Source organism: Triturus cristatus, chromosome 11 (assembly GCF_964204655.1).
Source record: "Triturus cristatus chromosome 11, aTriCri1.1, whole genome shotgun sequence".
Lineage (NCBI taxonomy): Eukaryota > Metazoa > Chordata > Amphibia > Caudata > Salamandridae > Triturus > Triturus cristatus.
The window spans coordinates 1,166,187,407-1,166,211,008 of NC_140594.1; the positions used below are offsets into that span (position 1 = coordinate 1,166,187,407).

General features: G+C 45.2%; 1 protein-coding gene across 3 annotated transcripts in view; it reads left to right on the plus strand.

Moving 5' to 3' along the window:
- Window positions 1-23,602, plus strand: part of LOC146788645 (putative cation-transporting ATPase 13A4) — a 361,715-nt gene that overhangs the window by 283,101 nt on the left and 55,012 nt on the right. For all 3 annotated transcript variants that reach the window (XM_085635857.1, XM_085635855.1, XM_085635856.1), the window contains exons 20-21: window positions 6,518-6,640; window positions 17,617-17,696. In XM_085635857.1, coding sequence (XP_085491983.1) covers window positions 6,518-6,640; window positions 17,617-17,696 — 203 coding nt within the window. The remainder of the gene's footprint in view (window positions 1-6,517; window positions 6,641-17,616; window positions 17,697-23,602) is intronic.

Sequence of the window (23,602 nt, forward strand, 5' to 3'; positions counted from 1 at the left end):
CAGAGGTTTCGAAGGATTGTAGGTCATGGACGCAGAGTCAGAAGTACCGTTGCAGAGACTGTAGCAATCATGTCCAAGAACCAAGCTTCTGAGATGCATACTATCAACGGTGCAAAATCATGCACTCTCAAATAACATTAGCTTTCAGAAACACAAGAGACAAAATATCCTTCACTCCTGCTTCCCACGTAGATGCTATATGCAGGTGTGTGAACATGCGCACAGCCAAAATAAAGACACCTTTTAAGAAGAGCACATGTGGCTGAGCCTGGTAAACACGTGTCAGCCACTGCAGAGGTCCAATGATCAGATGCCCAGAGGAAAAAATATGGATTTCCTTACTGTGCTGCCAAGCCTATTTCAAATAAAAAGAGAATTCAGACATGAGTCAATGTGTAATCAACATGTGTCACATGACAAGGAGGTTTGATTCAAAGCCAAACTTTCCGTCCAGAGATAACTTACATCTCACAGCACCGTGCGAAAGAGCTTTGAGTGATGATCTGGAAAGAAAATGTTCTCTGCAGGAAGACAGGTGTCAATCCCTTGGAAAGAGACTGCTGCCCTTCAGCTTGTGGTAGTGATAGGGGAGTTGTCACAGAGCAGCAATCTTACCACGATTGACGACAGCATTCTCCCACAGTATAATGAAGATAATTGTAAGATGATTGTTGTTAAGTATACACCGGACACCTTAAGTAGAAGTTCACACTTTATTCATAAGCTTCATTCAAGAAGGTCAACACGTCTCAACAGCTGATGGCGTTGCTCCAAATGCCTTCAAAGCAATCTACAAAGTATGACCTACTGATGACATAGCAACATTCCTGCTGACTTCAGTGTGACATACCCAACATGGACTTTTAAGCATAAACACAACACAACTTCTTCTTTACAAATATTGACAAAAATACTACGACAAAATTAAAAAAAACTATACAATGCCTAAGGATACTAACACTAAAAATAAGCTACAAGATTAATAAGGAAAAGTGACATGTTAAATAAAATAAATGTAAAGCTTAATGCAAGGAAACATTATGTGACATAGTTTTGCAGATAATTTGGTCATCTTAATTCTCTTCCGTACTTGCTACTGGATAACCGAACAGGAATAGACTCTAATTGTGCCTGGCTCATACTGGGTATCAACTTACCATTACTTTCAAATTCAGTCAAGTGATGTGTATCCCCCAAAATCTCACCCACTTCTGGATCAATGAGATAGTTCCCCACAATTTTTTGGGAACCAATGAAATGAAATGAAATACCAGCATTTGTAAAGCGCACAGCTACCTCCGGAGAGGTGTCCCGGCGCTGGGGGCTGTCGGGAAGATTAAGCGAGCTATTGCCCAGAGTCACATGGTGCTGGGCTAACCTGCCAACGGCACCGGGGATCAAACCGTGAACCCCGTGGACCGGAGTCAGGCAACCTGCCCGCTGCGCCACACCTCTTCCAATGATACTTCCCTGTATCTTGGTTGTCTTGGTTAAGACTCCAGTTTTCCATCCCATTTTGGCACTTTACAAATCTACTCAAATGCCACACTTCTTTCACTCAATTTCGCCGATTTGGTGAAAACATCCACCATCTCCAATGGTTCAGAATACTTCCTCTCACCTTTTCTCTCATGAAAAGGTAACCTAACCCGAACCATGTCCCCCCTTTTGAGAACTATTTCCTTAGCATTGTGCTTGTGGTCAAAATAACCTTTATACTTTTTCTTGATAAAACAGAATGTTTTTTTATTACTTCAACAGGAGACCATTGACTAATTTTGGAATTTTTTAACTTACACTGATGATCTTTAGTAAAGGGAATTCTACCCTCATTATAGTAAAGGGGATATATCCTGTCACAGTAGGTGCCGTACTATACATGCAAACCATTTTTTTTATTCCTAGCTTTCAATTCATTTTTTAACATTTCGGTAATTGCAAGGAATCTTCAATCACGCGATTAAAACGCCCCACTTCACCATTGCCACTGGGATGACAGACGGATGTCACTTTGGGCTCTATCCGATAACGTTTTAAGAATTGTTCCTTATTAATGCTCTTAAACTGAACACCATTGCAGGGATGACCTTTCTTGGTAGCCCTTCTGCACATCCTAAATGAATAAAATACTTTCACAATCAGCTGTCGCCACAAACTTGAACTCTGGTCGTTTTGAACCATAGTCAAAAGCTTCTAAAATATTCTAATTCTCATGCTGTTCACTTATAGGACACATTACATCAATGCCTTATGTTTTTCATGCCTTTTCAGGACACAGAACAGGTGACAGGGAAGGCTTAAAAGTTGACTGAGACTTTTCAGGATTTAAACACAAATTGAAATGCCTCACGAGCATCTCTACTTCAGTATCCATGCCTGGACTCCAATATACTTCTTTCACTCTCCTTTTGCATTAAACTATGTCTAGATGTCCTTCGTGACATAAGTTTATTAATTTCTCACTAAGATCCTTGGGAGGGGGTTGTAACTTTCTCACCTCTTAACACATTTTCCTCCATTACCGATAATTCATTACGCACTTCCTAAAAGTGTTTGAATTCCTCATCCAATGTCTTTTATTCTTGTACAATTAATGATTTGATACTAGTTAAAATCACATCAGCAGCACAAGCATCTTTCCAATCCTTTTACTAAAAGCTGCATTTCTTATTTTTTCATCAATTGTTACCACACTCAAATCATGCCACAACTCAGGATTAACTTTTAAGGGTAAAGTCAACCTACTTAGACTGTCCACAACCTGATTTTTAACGCCAGGTATATAACTCACAGTATCTGTAATCGAGTAAACTCACAGACATGCTCAATGTCCTGGGTGTCGCCTTCAACAAACCTTCTGTAGATAACACCTTGACTAGGAGTTTGTGGTCACATCTTACCTCCACTGGTGGTCCCGATATGAAGTTTCTAAAGTGCTCCAACCCCCATATGGCAGCAAGAGTTTCTTTCTCAATTACAGAATGACATTCACCCGCTGGAGAAACTGCTCTGGAGGCATAAACAACGGTGTCTTTATTACCATCCGGATTCTTCTGCATTAACACTTCTCCTAAACCTTTTTCTGTAGTGATTATGCATGCAAGAGTAGAACCAAATCCAATCAATTCTTTTGCCTCACACACTTCATTTTTCACATTTTAAAATTCGGTTTGTGAACAATTAGTCCATAGAAATGAGGATTTGTTCTTCAGTAACTGCCTCAAATTGTATGTTTTTTTTCAGAAAAACCTTGAATGAATTTGCCATAAAATTCTATTAGGCCTAAAAACGATCTCTACTCATCTTTGTTTTGAGGAGCTGGGGTATTTTTTATAGCATTAAGCAACTTTTTCTTTGGTTTGATACCTTCAGCAGAGATCTCATGCCCTAGATAATCCTGCGATTGAACACCAATTTGGCACTTAGAAATCTCTGCTGCCAAGCCACTTTTCCTAAGTTTAGCAAGAATAATACATACTCTATCATTGTTATCATTTTTAGACTCCGCCATGACTAAAATATCATCTTGAAAACAATTACACCTGGTAACCCCTTAAACAGTTTATACATGGGTTTTCGAAAGACAGTTGCTGCAGACGCTAGTCCAAAGTGCATGCGCTCAAAGCGGTCACAACCCTGTGGTGTCATAAATGTTGTTAGGCTTTTTCTGTCATCATCTTATTTCACTTGATGATAAGCGATTGACAAATCTATCACTGAAAACCACTTCATATTTTTTGTCGATGCCATCAGCTCATTAATTTTTGACAAAGGAATATTTCTTCACTACAATCTTGTCATTCAAATTTCTAAGATCAATGCATAATCTGAATTTGCCATTTGCCTTATGCGCTATAACTAAGGGTAAAATCCACTCAGAGGCATCTACCTCTTCATTAGCCCCCCCTTTAAGCAAAGTGTCCACCTCTATGTTAACTTCCTCTCTTAGAAACCAAGGAATGTCTCTAGATTTATGAATTTTAGGTTTCACGTTCTTCTTTAGTATGATTTTGTGCATATACCCTTCCAACTTGCCAATTTTGCCAGAAAAGACTTCTGGAAACTCTCTTTCAAATCATAACCTATATTGATCACTATCATTCAATACTGAAACTTGCTCTGGACTGTTAGAGTCCAGAATAATGTTCAATTACCTCTGGTCTAGCCATCCCAACACTGATGGTCCCTCCACAGCAACATACAATTTACCAATACTTGATCTTCCCTTGAATTCAAAAATAAGTTCTCTATAACCCAGTATTGAAATTTAATCTCCACTAAAAGTAATGGTGATGGACCTAAGGTTCGCACAAATTTCATCTCCCATTGAGCTTTATCAATAAAGATATAGTGAGAGCCCGAATCTGCTATGATGAGTATTTCAACTCCTCCCAAGTGCATGGAGCATGCAGGTTTGTTTCTACACTGTATATTTAAGTGGTTGACCTTATCATCACTAATATCTACTGCACACTCCACTGTCCTGGATGAGCCCTCCCCACTGGATAAATCAGAGTTGGAATCATCATTCTTGCAAGAAACAATGAACAGCTTCTTATTGTTGCTTTGGCCTTTTTTTACAAACTTTAGCAAAATGCCCAAATATTCTGCATTTCCCACAATTTTGTTTTTTTGCTGGACATCTTCTGCTTTAAGCAAAGTGGTCCCTACTCCCACATCTATAAATAAAAATTCACCCTAGAGTTATGTTCCTCTCTGTTACTTTTCTTTTGATTTCCATCCTTACTGAATTTATGTATAACTTTGTTTACAATGTCATTTTGATCATCCTTAGCAGACCCAACTATTGCCTGTGCACACTCTTTCGAAATCTCTGCTTTCTCAACCAAAGTTATCACTTCAGATAATTGTGCTTCTCCATACACCCACAAATATTTCTGTATATGTTCGTTATTGACATGCATGATGATTTAGTCACGGACCAACTCATCATGCACTATGCCAAATCTACAAGTGAGCACTAACTTTTTTAAATCTGTAACATTTTCTTCAATGGATTCCAAATTCTATTCTTGCCTACAAAAAGATTTGTGGTGATCAATAGCAAAACATACTGAAGTTGAATAATAAATATCAAAGTCTTCTAATGCATATAGGAACATATCACTGTCTCTAACTGATCTCATCGTTTTCTAAATAGAGTTGTAGACTTTAAGTCCTTGTGGGTCCAAAGAGTGCAAAAGTATTTCCTTTTTCCTAACTTGTGATACTTCTTCATCTGCCTCCACTATAGTGTCTATAAAATGAAAAAAATACTGTCTCCATTCCTGCCATTTTATCTGTGGTTCGCCAGTGGTGGCTAAAAAGGGTTGAGGAGGTGTGAATGAAAATGTTTGACAAGTACATATTATAATACATTAAGAAATGCTGAGAAAAAGTAAAGGTGTGCTCATAACCGTCAAATTATAAGCAAATACCTAGGTGTGTCTGTTACTGCAAAACAAAAACTCACCACAAAACGGTTGAAGGTGTGCCTGTCACCCTAAATTATGACAAGCTGTCAAAATGCTGCAAGGTGAGGCTGTCACCGCAATTTGTGACAAGCAGGATGATAAAAACATGAGCGTTGACACTGAGCATACACTGGTGTGCCTGTTACTATTTAGGATGACGCTCACAGGATTCCTTTAAAGTACAATGGTTTCTCTGGGGCAGCAACGTCTTTTATATTCCACTTCTGATGTGTCGATAAACTGGTGGCACACACTACGTAAGCGTATGTATGTAATGTAATGTGTGATGTTGCTTGTTGTTGGCTTTTGTTGGCAAGGACTGATGTGTGTGAGAAATGCTCATGCAATGCTTCACATCCAGGTTCCTCGCGCCACCACTCCTGCCGTAACGAATAACTGAAGAGCGCGTGACTATCCAAAAGGAAGGCTATAACTCTATCGTCTGATATGCAGCTTTTAAAAGTTATTCCGTTGACCTCACGACAAGGGAGTCGGAAAGCCAAACTTCCAGTACAGTCCCAGTACGTATAGGGTGTACACCCTATGAGTTGATCTTCCGCTAACAAATCATGCGATACTCACAGTTAGCCCAAACTGGATTAAGCATGTACATAAAACGACTCCTGTCCTGATGTAGATGGTCCATTCCACGATCGTCGCCAAAATTGTTAAGTATAATCTGGACACTTTAAGTGGAAGTTCACACTTTATTCGTAAGCTTCTCAACAGCTGACGGCGGTACTCCAACTGCCGTTCAAAGCATTATTCTACAAAGTATGACCTATTAGCGACATAGGAAACATTCCTGCTGGCTTAAGTGTGAAATACCCTACATTCCAGCTGGACTTTTAAGCATATACACAACAATTGTTTGATTTAATGTTATCTGTATAAGTGAACCGTAAGGTTTTGTTTACAGGAGATGTCCACTCTTGCCATAATTGACAGCATTCTACCACAGCATAATGATTCTATCGGTAAGATGATTGGATTGTGTGATTTAATGTTATTTCTACAATTGAACCATAAGGTTTTGTTTACAGGAGATGTCCATTAACATTGATGGAAAGTGCAGCCACACACTGGCGTTGCGAGACTACCACTTCGCCATGGATGGAAAGTCCTTCCAGGTCATTGTGCAGCACTTCTACAGTCTAATCCCAAAAGTAAGTCTGATATTGCAACCAAAGTATTCGTTCATAGGACGGTTCGCAAAGTAAAAATCCATTCGGTAAAACTCAGTGAGCAAATTGCGACCCCTTTTACCTAACGCATTCTTGGTTCATGAAATCCAAAAACACATGATGTTTCAGAAGTCAAAAGAATATAAAATGGAGGAAAAAAGAACAATTATAACAATGGCAACCAAACCTAAATCTTCGCATACATTAATGTAGGCAAATATATATAAGAAGATATTGCAGTGCTAAATGTTTTTATTAAAAAAGGTACCCTCTATTGGCAGTTGAAAGAAGCCATGGTAATTTATTAGGAATAGCAATTACCTAATTGTGATTTGCTGCCAATCGCAATTCGGTCATCGCTGTTCCTAATTAATGAAACTCATGGAGTTTCATTTAACGATTCCTAGTGGGCCACAAATTGACCTACCTCATGAATATTAATGAGGTAGGTCGGAATTTGAGACCCATTAGGAATTGCTAAAATCACAGGGTTGTTTGCCTGCTGGGGTCGGCAAACCACATGTCTCTGATTGCTTTGAAATAAAACAATAATTTTCATTTTTTAAGTGTAAGTGCTCTTAAAAAACATCTTAACGAACATTCACAAAGGGGAAAGGATATTGGGAATTTGGAAGGGTCACTCTAAACACACCCCTTCCTAATACTGAATCGGTATATATTCACAATTCCAAAGTGCGGTTCGCAAACATGTCACTGAATCACAATTTGGAAATGATACATGCCAAAATGCATTTTTCCATTCACTAATAGCTCGATTCTGTGAAAAAGGTGTTATAAATCCAGCCCCATATCCTTACAAAACTTTTCTTTATATATTTACAGACTTTCATACCACGGTTTTGTTGTCATCAAACAATTTGTAACATGTATCCTAAATAGAGTGCTTTAAAATGTATTTCTCTAAAAGTGACCTGTGAAAGGATACAAGACAGCCAATTCAAAGAATGATAAAAAGACTGTTCTACAGGGAAGGAACAAATACAAGGAGCAGAAGGAAAGCGATCAAATAAGAAGCAAGCAAATGAAAGTGATAAAAGTTCAACCAATGGAAGAAGTGGGTGGGCAGTGAGACCTCTGTAAGTTCTTGGAATAGCTCACAAATGGTCTCTTACAAGCAGATGACTTGAAGCTGTCTGGTAAGTGAAACCTAAAGAGGTCCAATGTACAATGTCTCAAGTTGACATTTGTGGAACGTTTGGAAACCCACTCGGCATGCATAGCATACGCTTCCCTGAGATGACAGTTACCTGTGGTCTGGATGTGTACGCCTTGTTGACCAGGACAAAAAAAATAACAGAACTGCTACAAACTATTCTTTAATAATTCATTTAACACCTAAGACTGGATTAAGCGCCCCTGTGTATGATATTTATAAAAAAACACCCTAAAGAAAGAATGGTTTTGGGACAAAGGGGCATCCCTGTCATCTCGCCTGAGGCTTGATGTCCTGCGGGTGAGGAACAGGATAATGCCAGAGCTAGTCATTTACCTATATCCCTCTTCCGTGGAAGGATCCCTGCTGTCGACATCACCAAGAAGCCTTTTGGCATGGTTTTTGTATTATGAAGTTTTTCATAGTCGGCCATCAAAAAGTAAGCTTCACTGTCCGTGGCCAAAAATAAAGGGAAATGCTACTTACCAGTATGCCTCTGTTCTTGGCATGTAGAGCTGCAGATCTACACACTATGCATAGGTCGCCATCTGATGTTGGGCCCGGATGTTTGCACTTGTTTTTGTCCTGGAAAGTCTTTGGAAGTCACAAGATAGGTGACTCCTCCTTAGGATCATAGTGCGCATGGGCATCAGCTCCATCCTCAGATTGTTTTTCGCCAGCAGGGAAATGATGGAGCTTTGTAAGAAACAGGAAGATGCCCTTGTGTGCTGTATCTAAATAAGATAATACTGGAACAGATAGAGGAAACCGGGGAGGCGGGTGGGGGTGTGTAGCTCTGCAGCTCTACATGCCAAGAACAGATGCATACTGGTAAGTAGCATTTCCCGTTCGAGGCATATGAGCTGCAGATTACACACTATGCATAAATTGTATAGCAGTTCCCCTTCTTATCAGCGGCCACCAGTATCTGTTGCAGTAGTCAGAAATAGTGTTTTGAGTACAGCTTGGCCCACACTAGCTTGTTGTTTTGATTGCACATCTACACAATAGTGTTTTGTGAACCTGTGCGGTGTAGACCATGTAGCTGCTCTGCAGATGTCAACTAAGAGAATGTTCCCTGAAAATGCCATAGAAGCCCCTATTTTTCTTGTAGAGTGGGCTCTAGGAGGAACAGTTAAAGTATGTTTTGCTTTGTGGTAGCACATTTGTATGCATTTAACAATCCATCTGGCTATCCCGGACTTTGATATGGGATTGCCTTTGTGTGTGGTGAGAAAGAAACAAAAAGTTGTTTAGTCTTTCGAAAAGGTTGTGTTCTCTCAATGTAATAGAGCAATGCTTATTTAACATCTAAAGTAGGTAGAACTCTTTCTGTGACTGTGTGGTTGCGAGAAGAATACGGGCAACTCCACAGATTGATTGAGGTGGAAGTGAGAAATGACTTTAGGGAGGAATTTAGGGTTAGTTCGGAGAACAACCTTATTGCGATGGATTTGTAAGAAAGGTTCCTGAATAGTTAGTGCCTGTCAGGGCCGGCTTTAGCGCTGGTGGCGCCCTGTGCGACAATGTTTATTGGCGCCCCCCAATGACCACCTCCACCACGGATTCTCTCACTAGCACCCTTTAACAGTCTCCAAAACCACACTCTCTCAGATGCATTGAATTAGTTATATAGCGCCACTCATACCAGTGTAGGGTGTCAGAGCACTTTGCATCACACACACATTACACAGAGACAATCAATCATACCTTTGTAAATCAGTGTATAGGAAATATTACATAAGCCAAAGGACTAAAAGTGTAGGAGTCACATGTCATCCAGACTGGTAGGCAGGATAGTTTAAGAGTGTTTGGTGTGGAGAAGCACAAACGCAGAGTCGAAAAAGAAACAGCATCGTTGGGAGTTTTCTTTAATAATAAGAATCGATTTCCAGCCAAATTAACCCTTTATACAACATTAATCCATGTCCTAATGTATGCTTTGCAGTGTGTATGCAGTTCTGGGATGAAAGTTAATAGCTCACTATTCTATATTAGGACTTTAAGTTATAAATTGCAAGTAACAAAAGGATGTCTCTTTTGAAAGCAGTAACCTGCTGATCTGTTTACATCATATGCACTCTGAAATCAACTGGGTGCACGTTCTTTGCAGCAGGCACATTAACCCTCTGCACTAACTTCACAGAGGTCAAAACCTCAACTATACAAAACGCTGATCTCTCTCCAGGAAGATATTTAATCACACGAGCTATCTTGACATTTTTGTGAGGCCTGGCAATTGCCGGAGGAAAGAAACGCTGCAGCAGGTGCTTCAAAAGCACAATAAACTTTCAAACACGGCGCCCCCAGGAAGCCAGCACCCGGTGCGGTGGCACCGGTCGCACCGCCCTAAAGCCAGCCCTGGTACCTGTAGCTCACTAACTCTTCTTAGAGAAGTAATGGCCACTAGGAAAGCAACCTTCCATGTTAAGAATTGTAGCTCACATTTATGTAGAGGTTCAAAGGGAGGTCCCATTAGTCTTGTGAGAACGATGTTTAAATTCCACACAGGTGAGGGTGGAACTCTGGGAGTAATTATCCTTTTGAGTCCTTGCATAAAGGCTTTGATGGCAGGAACCCTGAATAGTGATAAATGTTGTCTATTTTGTAGATATCCTGCTATGGCAGCAAGGTGTAGCCTAATAGACGTGTAGGCTAGGTTGCATCTTTGTAGGTGTAGTAGGTAGCCTATGATGTGTTGGATAGACACATCTAGGGGATTGATGTTATTGTTATGACAATATATCACAAATCGTTTCCACTTGGCTGCGTAGCAGGCTCTAGTGGTAGGACGTCTAGCTTCCTTAATGACGTTCATACAGTCAGGAGGAAGGTTAAGGTAACCAAATTCTAAGATTTCAGGAGCCAGATCGCAAGGTTGAGCTGAGCTGGGTCCGGGTGTCTGATCTCTCCACGGTTCTGGGTTAAGTGGCGTGGTGAGAGGTGTAATCTTTGGTGCGGAACGACGGACAGTTCCAGTAATGTGGTGTACCACGGTTGTCTGGCCCAAGTTGGAACAACTAGAATGAGAGTAAGTGAGTGTTGCCGTAGTTTGCGCACCACCAGTGGTATGAGTGGGAGAGGCAGAAAGGCGTACGCAAATCTGCTTGACCAGTTCATCCATATCGCATTGCCTTTGGCCAATTGGTGTGGAATCTGGCGGCGAAGCTTGGGCATTTGGCGTTTTCGTGGGTGGCGAAGAGGTCTATCTGTGGTTGCCTCCACATTTAAAAGAACGGTTGAAGAACTTGGGGATAAAGTTCCCACTCATGGATTTGTTGCGTTTTACGACTTAACAGATCGGCTATGGTGTTTTGGACTCCTGGGACATGTTGGGCTAGGAGAAAAATGTTCTGAGTAATAGCCCATCTCCATATGTTCTGTGCTAGCTGAGAGAGCTGCAGAGAGTGTGTCCCGCCTTGTTTCTGTATGTAGTACATGGCTGTCATGTTGTCCGTGCGGACTAGGACAGTCTTGCCTGATGTTTGTTTTTGGAATGCTTTAAAGGCGAGGAATATGGCCAGTAATTTCAGGTGATTGATGTGGAATAACTTTTGTTGAGGTGTCCACCTGCCCTGCATGGTGTGATGTAATAGGTGATCTCCCCAGCCGGAGAGCGATGCATCCACAGTCATGACAATTTGAGGAACTGACTCAAGGAACGGTCGCCCTTTGGAAAGGTTTTTGGTGTTCCACCACTGCAGAGAGCGATGAGTGCGACCGTCTACCAACACCATATCTGTTAGCTGATCTTGAGCCTGGTTCCATTGGCGTGCTTAGCACTCTTGTATGGGACGCATCTGGAGTCTTGTGTGAGGCAATATGAATATGCAAGAGGCCATCACCCCTATGAGCTGTATGAACACTCGAGCTGGAAGAGAGTGATGCAGCTGAAATTTGGTGAGGAGAGAGAGAATGCTTGCTATCCTGGCTGGACTGGGATAGGCTAGCGCTTTTGAGGCCTCTATTGTGGCGCTGAGGTACTGTTGTGTGTGAGAGGGTTGCAGATGAGAATTGGTGTGGTTTATTGTGAACCCCATGTCATGGAGTGATTGGATAGTCGCGTGAGTGTGATGAACACACTGGTTGTACGAGCCAGCTTTTATGAGCCAGTCGTCGAGGTATGGGAAGACGTGCATGTGTTGTCTTCTTAGATGGGCTGCGACTACCGCTAGGCACTTCGTGAATACCTGTGGTGCTGTTGTGACTCCGAAAGGGAGTACTTTGAGTTGATAGTGCTGCCCGTCCACTACAAACCTGAGATATTTTCTGTGAGCTGCTTGAATGGGAATATGGAAATAGGCGTCCTTGAGATCTAAGGTAGCCAGGAAGTCGCCCTGTGAAAGTAGAGTGAGGACCTGCTGAAGTGTGACCATGTGGAAATGGTCTGATTGTATGTATAGGTTTAGTGGCCTGAGGTCTAGAATAGGTCTCAGAGAGCCGTCTTTCTTTGGTATGAGAAAATACAGGGAGTAAACTCCCGTGTTTTGTTGATGCAGGGGAACCAGTTCTATTGCACTTTTTTGTAGTAAGGAAATTACATCTTGTTTCCGGAGTGACAAATGTTCTGTTGACATTGGACGCTGTTTGGGTGGAATGTTTGGGGGTAGAGGTAAGTTCGAGACAGTAACCTGATTGCACTATTTGTCGCACCCACCTGTCTGTGGTGATGTTGGTCCAGACATGAAGGAACTGTTGTAGTCTTCCCCTGACCAGTGTGGAATGGTCCAGGGGAAAGGGAGGGAAGTCATTGCGCAGGGGTGGAGGCAGAGTGGGTGTTGTTAGTCTTGCCTCTGCCCTTGTTATTGTTGCCTCTGTATCCTCCTCTCTGATAACCTCTGGTGAAGGTGGATTGGGTGGGAGCCTTGTAAGAGGTGGATTGGTTATCAGACGAGTAGCCCCTGGAGTTGCCCTTGTAGGATGAGCAACGAAAAGAACGTCTGGGAGCTTGCGAGTGCAAGGCTCCCATTGATTTGGCTGTGTCTGTGTCCTTTTTCATCTTTTCAAGGGATGCCTCAACATTAGGGCCAAAAAGGTGTTGTTGGTCGAAAGGTTGGTTGAGGATAGAGCTTTGCACCTCAGGTTTAAAAACGGAAATGCGTAGCCACGCGTGCCTGCGGAGAAGGACACTTGTGTTTACTGCTCTGGATGCTGCATCTGCCACATCGAGAGCGCACCGGATGGAGGTGTTGGTGGTAATTGTACCCTCCTGTATGAGGTTGTTTGCCTTATTTTTGTATTTGTCCGGGAGGTGTTGTAGTAGGGACTCAACTCATCATAGTGAGCCCTATTGTATCTGGCTAACAGGGCCTGAGTGTTTGAGATGCGCCAAATGTTAGCTGCCTGTGACACTGTTCTTTTGCCAGAGGCATCCCGGAGTTTAGACTCTTTGTCGGGCGGAGCTGCATCACCTGATGTTTGCGAGTTAGCCCTCTTTCTAGCATTTGAGACCACCATGGAGTCTAACGGACCACGGCCCTTAATGTAAGCTGGGTCTGTAGGGGCAGCTTTTTATTTTTTCTCAATTCTAGGATTAATGACTCTAGCCCTAACAGGGTCCTCAAATACCTCTGTAGCTTGTTTAATAACCCCTTTGAGCATGGGTAAAGTGGATGTGGACCTTTGGGTAGTGTCAAAAGTGTCCATTAAAAAATCCTCTTCGACCGGTTCTGTATGTAGGTCGACCCCGTGGTACTGGGCAGCCCGGTGTATCAGTTGATTAAAACCCATGGTGTCTTCTGGTGGGGAAGGCCTAGATGGGTAGATGTCATCTTCCAGGACATTAGGGACATCAGGCGTATTATAGTCATCCCAGGGGTCAGGGGAAGCTGGTGGACCGGGGTGCCCTAGTGGCAGGTCGTCCACACCATCCCCTGTGTCATCATATGTGTCGTCATCGTCTACTGGTGTAGGGGATGGCGTAGGAGAACGAGGTGGTGGGGGAGGTGGAGGAGGAGGTAGAGGAGGTGGAGTTGGAGAAGGGACTCTAAGAGGTGATGTGGCTATGTCCCTCTTTTTAGAGGGTGGAGCTGGTGCAGGCATGTCCAGTGGTCTTTACCTAGAACTCAGAGTCAATTGACCAGTTTTAGGGTCTTTAGTTAGAGTTTTTTGTTGAGGGTCTGGGCGGCAAAGCTCTTCTGAAGAAGGATGGGTTTTCGGTGTTGACTGTGTCGGTATCGAGGGCTTTTTCGGTGCCGGCTCCGGAGCGGTGTGGTTTACCAGTCTCTGTGTGCTTCTTCGGTGTTGATGGTTTTTTCGGCTCCGAAGAGTGTAAGTCCGAACTTTTGGGGAGTGGCTTCTTCGTCAGTTCCGTGTGTTTTTTTCAGTGCCGGGGAGTCACTGCTTGGTGTCTTCGGTGCCGAGGGCTTCTGGGTGAAACTAACGGCCGGCACAGAGGATGTGTGTGACTTCTTTTTCGGTGCCGATGATTGGGCTTCGGCGCCGGTGGCATGCAGACTCGAGCCCGAGTCGCCAGAAGGCTTGGTAGGCTTCTTTGCCGGGCCCGAGGGTGGGGCATGGGAAGCAGTGTGTCGGTGTGCACCTGAGCCCGAAGGTGAAGGTGTGACCGAAGCCTTTGTTGTTGTAGGGAGTGGGTCGGGGTCGACGTCTCTACTTATGACCCGTTGACCCGGAGTCACTTCTTCGACGTCGGCGTCATCGGCTTCGGAGGCGCTGATGAGGCCTTCTTGGACGCTCCTCTGGCACATCGACGCCCTCTTGGAAGATGTCGTTGGGGATCGAACTCGACGAGCGAGCCATGGTCCTTCGAGCTCGTCGATCCCGGATGGTCTTCTTCGAACGGAAAGAGGCACAAGCTATACAGTCTCTGGTCTCATGCTCCAGAGAGAGGCAGAGGTTACACACCTCATGCAGATCGGTGTGGGGAAACTTTGACCCACATTGAGGATACTTTTTGAAAGGCGTCCTTTCCATGAGCCAGATGCCAAGGCTCAGGTCGGCCCGAAGGCCTTCTTCGACGACCGGAATCGAAGACTTGTAGAGATGCGTGCCGATTAGGGTTCGCGATCGAGACAATACCGTCGAAAGGGTGAAGGATTGCGTGTCTAAACAGGAATCGGTAATGGTTCCGAACTGGGGCGCGAGAAACACATCCCAGCCCGATGGTGGAAAAAAACAATCTGAGGATGGAGCCGATGCCCATGCGCACTATGGTCCTAAGGAAGAGTAACCTATCTCGTGACTTCCAAAGACTTTCCAGGACAAAAACAAGTGCAAACATCGGACCCAACAGCATATGGCGATCTATGCATAGTGTGCAATCTGCAGCTCATATGCCTCGAACACAATATTACACATAGTCCTACTGCCCTCAAATGTGGAAGAATGTCAACAGGCGGTGGTGGATACATTGTTACTATCAAAATAATCTATTGAAAATTGGGGAGAGTGGGCAGGAGCAGAGAGAAAGGGCATAGATCAGGAAAAGAGTCCTTGACTGTTAGAAGAGCAGCAGAAAGCTGCAGTGATCAGGCAACCTGCTAAAAAGGCCCTGATTCATAACTCAACTGTCACCAACAGTCCATCCCATTTCACCCCAACCCCCTCACGTCTCTGTCCCTAGGGAAGAGCGATGTAAAGATACATCATCTGCAAAGCCATCATGACCAGTACCCTGCCCAGTGGACTGACAAACTCACCATCTACAATCACAAGGGCTCTTGGAGCACCCATGGGCAGAACACCAGAAGACTGGGATGAATAGACCAAACAAGAGAAAAAAGGCAAAAGGCCTTCTCTATCTATGCTCTCAGGGTCTGGAGTGACATCCCTTTATTCAGTGGGACCCTTCCAACCCTACTCCAATTTAGAAAAGAGCTGAAGACTCTCCTTTTTAAAGAAAGCTACATCACAATGTGAAAATCCACCGTCATGACCCTGTTCACCTCCAATCATTTATCAAGCCTATCCTTTCCTTTTTTTAAAATATCAAAGACATATATGCCTACCCATTTTTGCATACCTGTAATGGTTGCTCATGCTAATGACAAGAATGCCAATGGTAGACAAAGAATTACCTTTGTTATGCCACAGCTGCTTTAGGTTAAGCAGGTGCCATCATTTGATCAACACCCTCATTGTACCAAGAATTGAAACCCATTAGCCCAGGGTCAGCAGTAAGACAGGAGGTGGTGCCATCACTTCATGGTTATCTACAATATTGTAAGTATCTCCACAAGTGGTTTTGCCACAGCATAATGTCAGAAGTGAGTGCCAAAATGGCATGGGAACCGACATTATGTCAAGATTTACGCCATTATGCCAGACCATAGAAATGGTATGAGTGGGCACCATCATGCATTGGGTATCCAAAATGTGGCAACAATTACCACGATAATGCTAGCACTCTGCCTAAAACAGGTACAGTCATGCCAAGAGTCTCCACAGTATGCAAAATATTGCCACCATTATGTCTGGGTCGTCATTGTGATAGAGATTGAAATCCTAATACCACATATATCCACAATGTCTAGGGAAATTACCACCAAACTACAAATTATTCCCACCACTAAGCCTAAGGTGTCCACCACCGCCTCAGAGACCTATGGGCATCACGTCAGTATGGAGGGGGGTCATCAAACTCCTTCCTTAGACTGATATTGGGGTCAGATCAGTGACAGCTGGGATTCTGCAAGGATGAGGGTCACAGCACACCCTTGGTGAAGTGCGACTGCCACTAGACCTGCACTCATATCACCATCCCTAGCCAATGATCTGTCCCTGTCTCAGAAGCTACCCATTGTCCAGTGACAAGAACTCAGGAGGTGCTCGGCACTACAGGACACCCATGAAACTACAGAATCAGAGGCTTGAGGGGAGTCAGTCTAGGCCTCCTGGTAAAAGAGTCAAGTTACCCATACCAATCCTGCTCACACAGGTCCCTGTCGTTCTCTCAGATACCTCTGGCCAGAGAGAGGACGGGTGCACCCCACCGCCACATAAAAAGTGGGATGAGCACAGAGCAGATTACAGGCCATGGGCTTGTGCATTCTACAGGACACCACAGCCAGTGGATGAATGAACAGCACTTCCCCAGACAAATCCCAACCACATTACAATACAGATGAGTGGAATGTTCTGTTCGCCTGCAAATGTTGTGATATTTTGGCCACTCTGCGCTACTCTTTAACACGGAGACCTGCCTAAATTCCACCAATCGTCACATGGCGGAATCTTTCTTCCACAACGCTGCAGAATATTCAAGCTGGTGAGCAAGAGCGAGATTTGGCGTCCCCTAGTGTAGTTTTCTAAAGGTGGCCACTCACCAGCATTCATGAGCAGTCGCAGTCAGAAGGCTGCCATTCGAGTAGATTTGCTGCCACTCGAGTAGATTTTCAATGCAGGGTGTCATTCACGCAGATGTTCAGCGCTGCTTGCACTACGGGTACTAAATTGTAGAGCGAGTAGTGTGAGTTGCATATTTTCTGCCCGTTGCTGGAATTCCATGGAATTTCACTGAGTTTTTCTGTAACTCCAAGGAATTCCACTAAAACACTGTGAGTTCCGCCCCCCTCTACAGTACAGTTTGTGACGTCCAAAAGCCAAAAGAATTAATGCATCCTCTGGTTATGTTATATGCGAATCATTGTGCCAGTACCCAGCTTTTCATCCTCTTGAGGTTGGCAAAAGGAGTATACCTTTGCGTCATAGAAATTGTAGTTAGCACCAGTCATGTAACTCAATTCATGGATGTAGTAATGATCATTACTGGAACACTCAGGTCCTGTTCAGCAAATTTCTCATTTTTTTCTCTTTCTTTCCTCAGCTGCTGCTGAATGGGGTCATCTTTGCCAGGATGTCCCCAGGACAGAAATCAATCTTGGTTGAAGAGCTGCAGAAATTAGAGTATGTAACTTAGTTACTTCCTTAAAACTGCATGATGGTTGTGGATAGGTATAACATGTTACAAATGTGTATATGCTGGTACTGGCGGGCACAGACTGGCTGGCACTGCACATTACTACTGTGACTTGCATAGAGTTCAGGATAGCTTGGAAGCGCCCAGGTAAGTGCCATACTTGCTCATGTCCTCAAGGTCTTGAGGCACCATTGAGAGCAGGGAGAGGTGCCGCAGGCATAGGGTGATACCCAGACATTGTAAGAAGAACCTGAGCCGCGGGCTTTTTCTTGCTAACTCCCTGCGCCCCACGAAGCATGGTAGATATGTCCATGTTTACAATTCTTTTGGGCACATCAACTATTCTTATCCTTAGAAGGAACTCATTCAGTGTGTGGAACGGTGGTTCTGTTTAAATGATTCGTACCACATCTGTCGCTCTGTAGTGGGTCAGCCTAAGGACCACCACCTGTGACAGCTCCATGTGGTTCTTTGACTTTTATATGTTAAGTTGTGCTGCGTTGAGTTGTGTTGCTGGTATTTGTTGTGTTATGTTATGTGAGAGTGGACTAATACAGTATACTACTGTTAAAAACTGGGTTTCTGTTTGGCAGAGGTATGCACCCTGTCCAAGCAGGAACCACAACCCTAGTCAGGGTAAGTCAGATACACACCATAAATCAACCTGTGTTTACCCACTGGTAGCTTGGCACAGAGCAGGCAGGCTTGATTTAAGAGGCAATGTGTAAAGTATTTGTGCAACACTTCAAACAGTAACACAGTGAAAACACCACAAAAAGACCACACTAGGGGGCAGATTTAAAAGCCCCTTGAGCCTCTTTTATGCCGCCGTTGCGTCACTTTTGTGACGCAGCGGCGGCGCAAAACCAGCGCCATGCTCTGGGGTATTTACAACGTGACGCATCTGGGCGATGCGTCACGTAGTAAAGCCCTGTGCCAGAAGTAGGCGTTGCTGCGCAGGGGGGGGGGGGGGCGTTCCGTCGCAGGAACGCCTCCCAAAAGTGGCTGAGTGAAATCTACAAGATTTCACTCAGTCACTTTTGAGCCCATGCTGCATCAAAACCCTGCGCCTGCTTGAAGCAGGCGTAAGGATTGACGCAGCATTGTAGATATTGGGCACCCCAGAGCCTTGCTGGAGGTGCGTCGTGCTTGCGACGCAACTCCAGCAATGCGCTGCCTTTACGGCACAGATGCGTCATGCATCTGTCCGTTTTTGCACTATGGTGCGCCGTATTGTAAATGCGGCGCATCCATGGTGGCGGAGACGTGACACACAATAACTGGCAACTGGCGCATCCCTGCTGATATGCAGGGATGCGCCAGTTATTGTAAATCTGCCCCTAAGTTAGAAAAATAGGTTGTATGTTTATGAACGAAACCGGACCAAAAAAACAAAAATCAAGAACTATAACCGAAGTTATGAATTTTTTTAAATTAAATGAAATTGTTGTGTTTGAAAGTATAAATAAAGTGCCAACCGAGGCTATCTGGTATCTCTAGACAGGGGTAAATCCAAATGTTCAGGCTGATCGTGATGGAGAGCGGGTCGTTCACAGGGACCAGCCTTGGCCCGCTGCAAAGTACCTTAGATGCATGGTCGACAGAGTCGAGATGCGGGAAGCAAGTAGGCGATGTGTCGTTGTCGAATCGCTGGGTTGAAGGTGATGCATCGGAGACGAGCAATGCAAAGTCAGAGATGCCTCAGAAACTGGAGACGATGTGCCATGCAGTCGGTGATTTTATGTCCATGGTCAATGCAGCAGCGGCGATGCATCGATGTGATCCTGGCAGTTGCAGCACTTTATACCCACTGCCAAGGGCACAGGACTGGATTGTTACCACTTGGCAGGGCAAGACTTGCAGCAAGCAAAGTCCAGGTGCTGTTGCGGGTTCATGAGAAGTCTTTGATGTCCCTGAGACTTAAAACAGGGGGCAATCCGGCATACCTCTGGAGTCACTCTGGGTTCAAGTGAGATGGGTCCAGTTCTTCCTCAGCAAGGCAGAGGGTAGCAGGCAGCAGGGCTGCACAGCAGAAAATCAGTTCTTCCAGAGCAGCAGTCCTGCAGCCCTTGTAGCAGCACAGCATTCCTTCCTCCTCGCAGAGTTTTTCACAGGCCCAATAGTGTCCTGAAGTGGTAGGGTCAGAAGTCCAATTCTTATACCCAGTGATGCCTTTGAATTGAAAGAGACTGTAAAGAGGGGCTTTAAAGTGTGCAGAGGTCCTCCTCCCCAGCCCTAGCACCCGATTCACAACAGGGGGGTATGCTGCCCTTTGTGTAAGGACAGGACACAGCCTCCTCAGGTGTAAGTGTCAGTTCCTCCAGCCCAAGCTGCCCAGGATGACCCATCAGGATTTGGATGGCCAGTCAGCCACACCTAAGTTCCTTTTGTGTGTGTCTATCTAGAGGGTATGCAAAAAGTTCAGCTGTCACCCCCCCCCCAGACATGTATTGGAGACAGGCTTCATGCACACAAGGCTAAGAGCAGAAAAATGCCATCTTTCTATTAGGCCCATTTGTAAAAGGTAATGATTAATTTGACTTTACCAGTACTGAGGCTTTATCATTACCATTCCAATGATATGAAACCTGAAACATAAATCACGAATTTCAGCTTAAAAGTGTAATAAGGAATTCCTAATGTTAACCTATGAGAAGGGTAGACCTCACAGTGGTGAAAAACGAATTTGGGTGTTTTTCACTACCAGGACATGAAAAACGAAAGAGTACATGTCCTATCTCTTGATTACACAGCACACTGCCCTATGGGCTACCTAGAACCTACCTTAGGGGTGACTTATATGTAATAAAAGAGGAGTTTAAGGCTTGGCAAGGGGTTTTAAAGCCAAGTCGACATGCACACACAGGCTCTGCAGTGGCAGGCTCACCTCTTAAAAGATAACTTCAAATGTGGAAAATAGTTAAATAAATACCATGTGTATAAATCCCATTTAGAGATACCAATAACATATAACTAATGTAACACTGCAAAATATATTATTCTTATACAGATGTACATGACTTCAAAAAGAACGGCATCTTACAGCAAACCTAAGAAGCCATAAGTTAAAAAAAACATAACTACACATCCAGTTAAAGGATTCCATTCCCCCCAGGAGGAAATGGCAATAGCTTCCTTTATCCTTACACAGCCCAGCTCTAACAAACAGTCACATTCTCACTGACGTCTCTTCCACTGCTCATTCACTTTTCCTCACACCATCATCCTCCCCACTTTTCACTCACTCTCCGCCTCATCACTCCTCACCCCCTTCTCCCCTGGTGTGCTGTTGAATCCCATCATTCACTCCCTGCCCTCCCACCCCATCATTCTTCATCCCACCTCCTTGCTCACTCATTCAGTCTCATCATTCACTCCCTGCCCTCCCGCCCCATCATTCTTCATCCCGCCTCCTCGCTCACTCATTCAGTCTCATCATTCACTCCCTGCCCTCCCGCCCCATCATTCTTCATCCCGCCTCCTCGCTCACTCATTCAGTCTCATCATTCACTTCCTGCCCTCCCGCCCCATCATTCTTCATCCCGCCTCCTTGCTCACTCATTCAGTCTCATCATTCACTCCCTGCCCTCCCGCCCCATCATTCTTCATCCCGCCTCCTCGCTCACTCATTCAGTCTCATCATTCACTCCCTGCCCTCCCGCCCCATCATTCTTCATCCCGCCTCCTCGCTCACTCATTCAGTCTCATCATTCACTCCCTGCCCTCCCGCCTCCTCGCTCACTCATTCAGTCTCATCATTCACTCCCTGCCCTCCCGCCCCATCATTCTTCATCCCGCCTCCTTGCTCACTCATTCAGTCTCATCATTCACTCCCTGCCCTCCCGCCCCATCATTCTTCATCCCGCCTCCTCGCTCACTCATTCAGTCTCATCATTCACTCCCTGCCCTCCCGCCCCATCATTCTTCATCCCGCCTCCTCGCTCACTCATTCAGTCTCATCATTCACTCCCTGCCCTCCCGCCCCATCATTCTTCATCCCGCCTCCTCGCTCACTCATTCAGTCTCATCATTCACTCCCTGCCCTCCCGCCCCATCATTCTTCATCCCGCCTCCTCGCTCACTCATTCAGTCTCATCATTCACTCCCTGCCCTCCCGCCCCATCATTCTTCATCCCGCCTCCTCGCTCACTCATTCAGTCTCATCATTCACTCCCTGCCCTCCCGCCCCATCATTCTTCATCCCGCCTCCTCGCTCACTCATTCAGTCTCATCATTGACTCCCTGCCCTCCTGCCCCATCATTCTTCATCCCGCCTCCTCGCTCACTCATTCAGTCTCATCATTTACTCCCTGCTTTCCTGCCCCATCATTCTTCATCCCGCCTCCTCGCTCACTCATTCAGTCCCATCATTCACACCTGCCCTCCCGCCCCATCATTCTTCATCCCACCTCCTCGCTCACTCATTCAGTCTCATCATTCACTCCCTGCCCTCCCGCCCCATCATTCTTCATCCCGCCTCCTCGCTCACTCATTCAGTCCCATCATTCACACCTGCCCTCCCCTCCCCATCATCCTTAATCCCCCCTCCTCGCTCCGCCATTCTTTCCATCAGGGTCCCTGTCATCCCTGCTCCACCACTCCCCCATTATGTCATACATGGCTCGTCTTGTCAGGTAAGAGCACAGTGCCTTCTGGGATACGGAATACTAAGTCATTGGCACCGGAATCTTTGCAGCTCACTTAGTATGCAAAACCTTAGCAACCCCTGCTCTTCCCTTCTGGACAGGTCCTGTCTCCGCCCCAGGAAGTCCTTCTGCGCCCGTCTTTCTTAAGCCATGCTTAGGAGTCGATGCTTGCATTTGAAATCTGACTTAACTGAATGGGGCAGATAAAACCAAAATAAATAGTGCAAAAAACAAATATAGATGTTTGTCATGGTGACTGCGTTATATTTGCTAATGTTTTTGTAATTTGAAACTTTGGCAAGATGAACCTGTGCACATTCAGCATGCTGGAAAGTGAGAAATGGAACCAAATGGCTGCTTTCTGCAGTTCAAACTGTGCTCCTGACTGCTCCCAGTTTTATGGGCTTGCCTTCTTCTGGTGTCCGTAGTAACACAGCACGGCACTGCACTGCAGCTCTCCCTGTGCTCCTGACTGCTCCCAGTTTTATGGGCTTGCCTTCTTCTGGTGTCCGTAGTAACACAGCAAGGCACTGCACTGCAGCTCTCCCTGTGCTCCTGACTGCTCCCAGTTTTATGGGCTTGCCTTCTTCTGGTGTCCGTAGTAACACAGCACGGCACTGCACTGCAGCTCTCCCTGTGCTCCTGACTGCTCCCAGTTTTATGGGCTTGCCTTCTTCTGGTGTCCGTAGTAACACAGCAAGGCACTGCACTGCAGCTCTCCCTGTGCTCCTGACTGCTCCCAGTTTTATGGGCTTGCCTTCTTCTGGTGTCCGTAGTAACACAGCAAGGCACTGCACTGCAGCTCTCCCTGTGCTCCTGACTGCTCCCAGTTTTATGGGCTTGCCTTCTTCCGGGGTCCCTTGTAACACAGCAAGGCACTGCACTGCAGCTCTCCCTGTGCTCCTGACTGCACCCAGTTTTATGGGCTTGCCTTCTTCTGGTGTCCGTAGTAACACAGCACGGCACTGCACTGCAGCTCTCCCTGTGCTCCTGACTGCTCCCAGTTTTATGGGCTTGCCTTCTTCCGGGGTCCCTTGTAACACAGCAAGGCACTGCACTGCAGCTCTCCCTGTGCTCCTGACTGCACCCAGTTTTATGGGCTTGCCTTCTTCTGGTGTCCGTAGTAACACAGCACGGCACTGCACTGCAGCTCTCCCTGTGCTCCTGACTGCACCCAGTTTTATGGGCTTGCCTTCTTCCGGGGTCCCTTGTAACACAGCAAGGCACTGCACTGCAGCTCTCCCTGT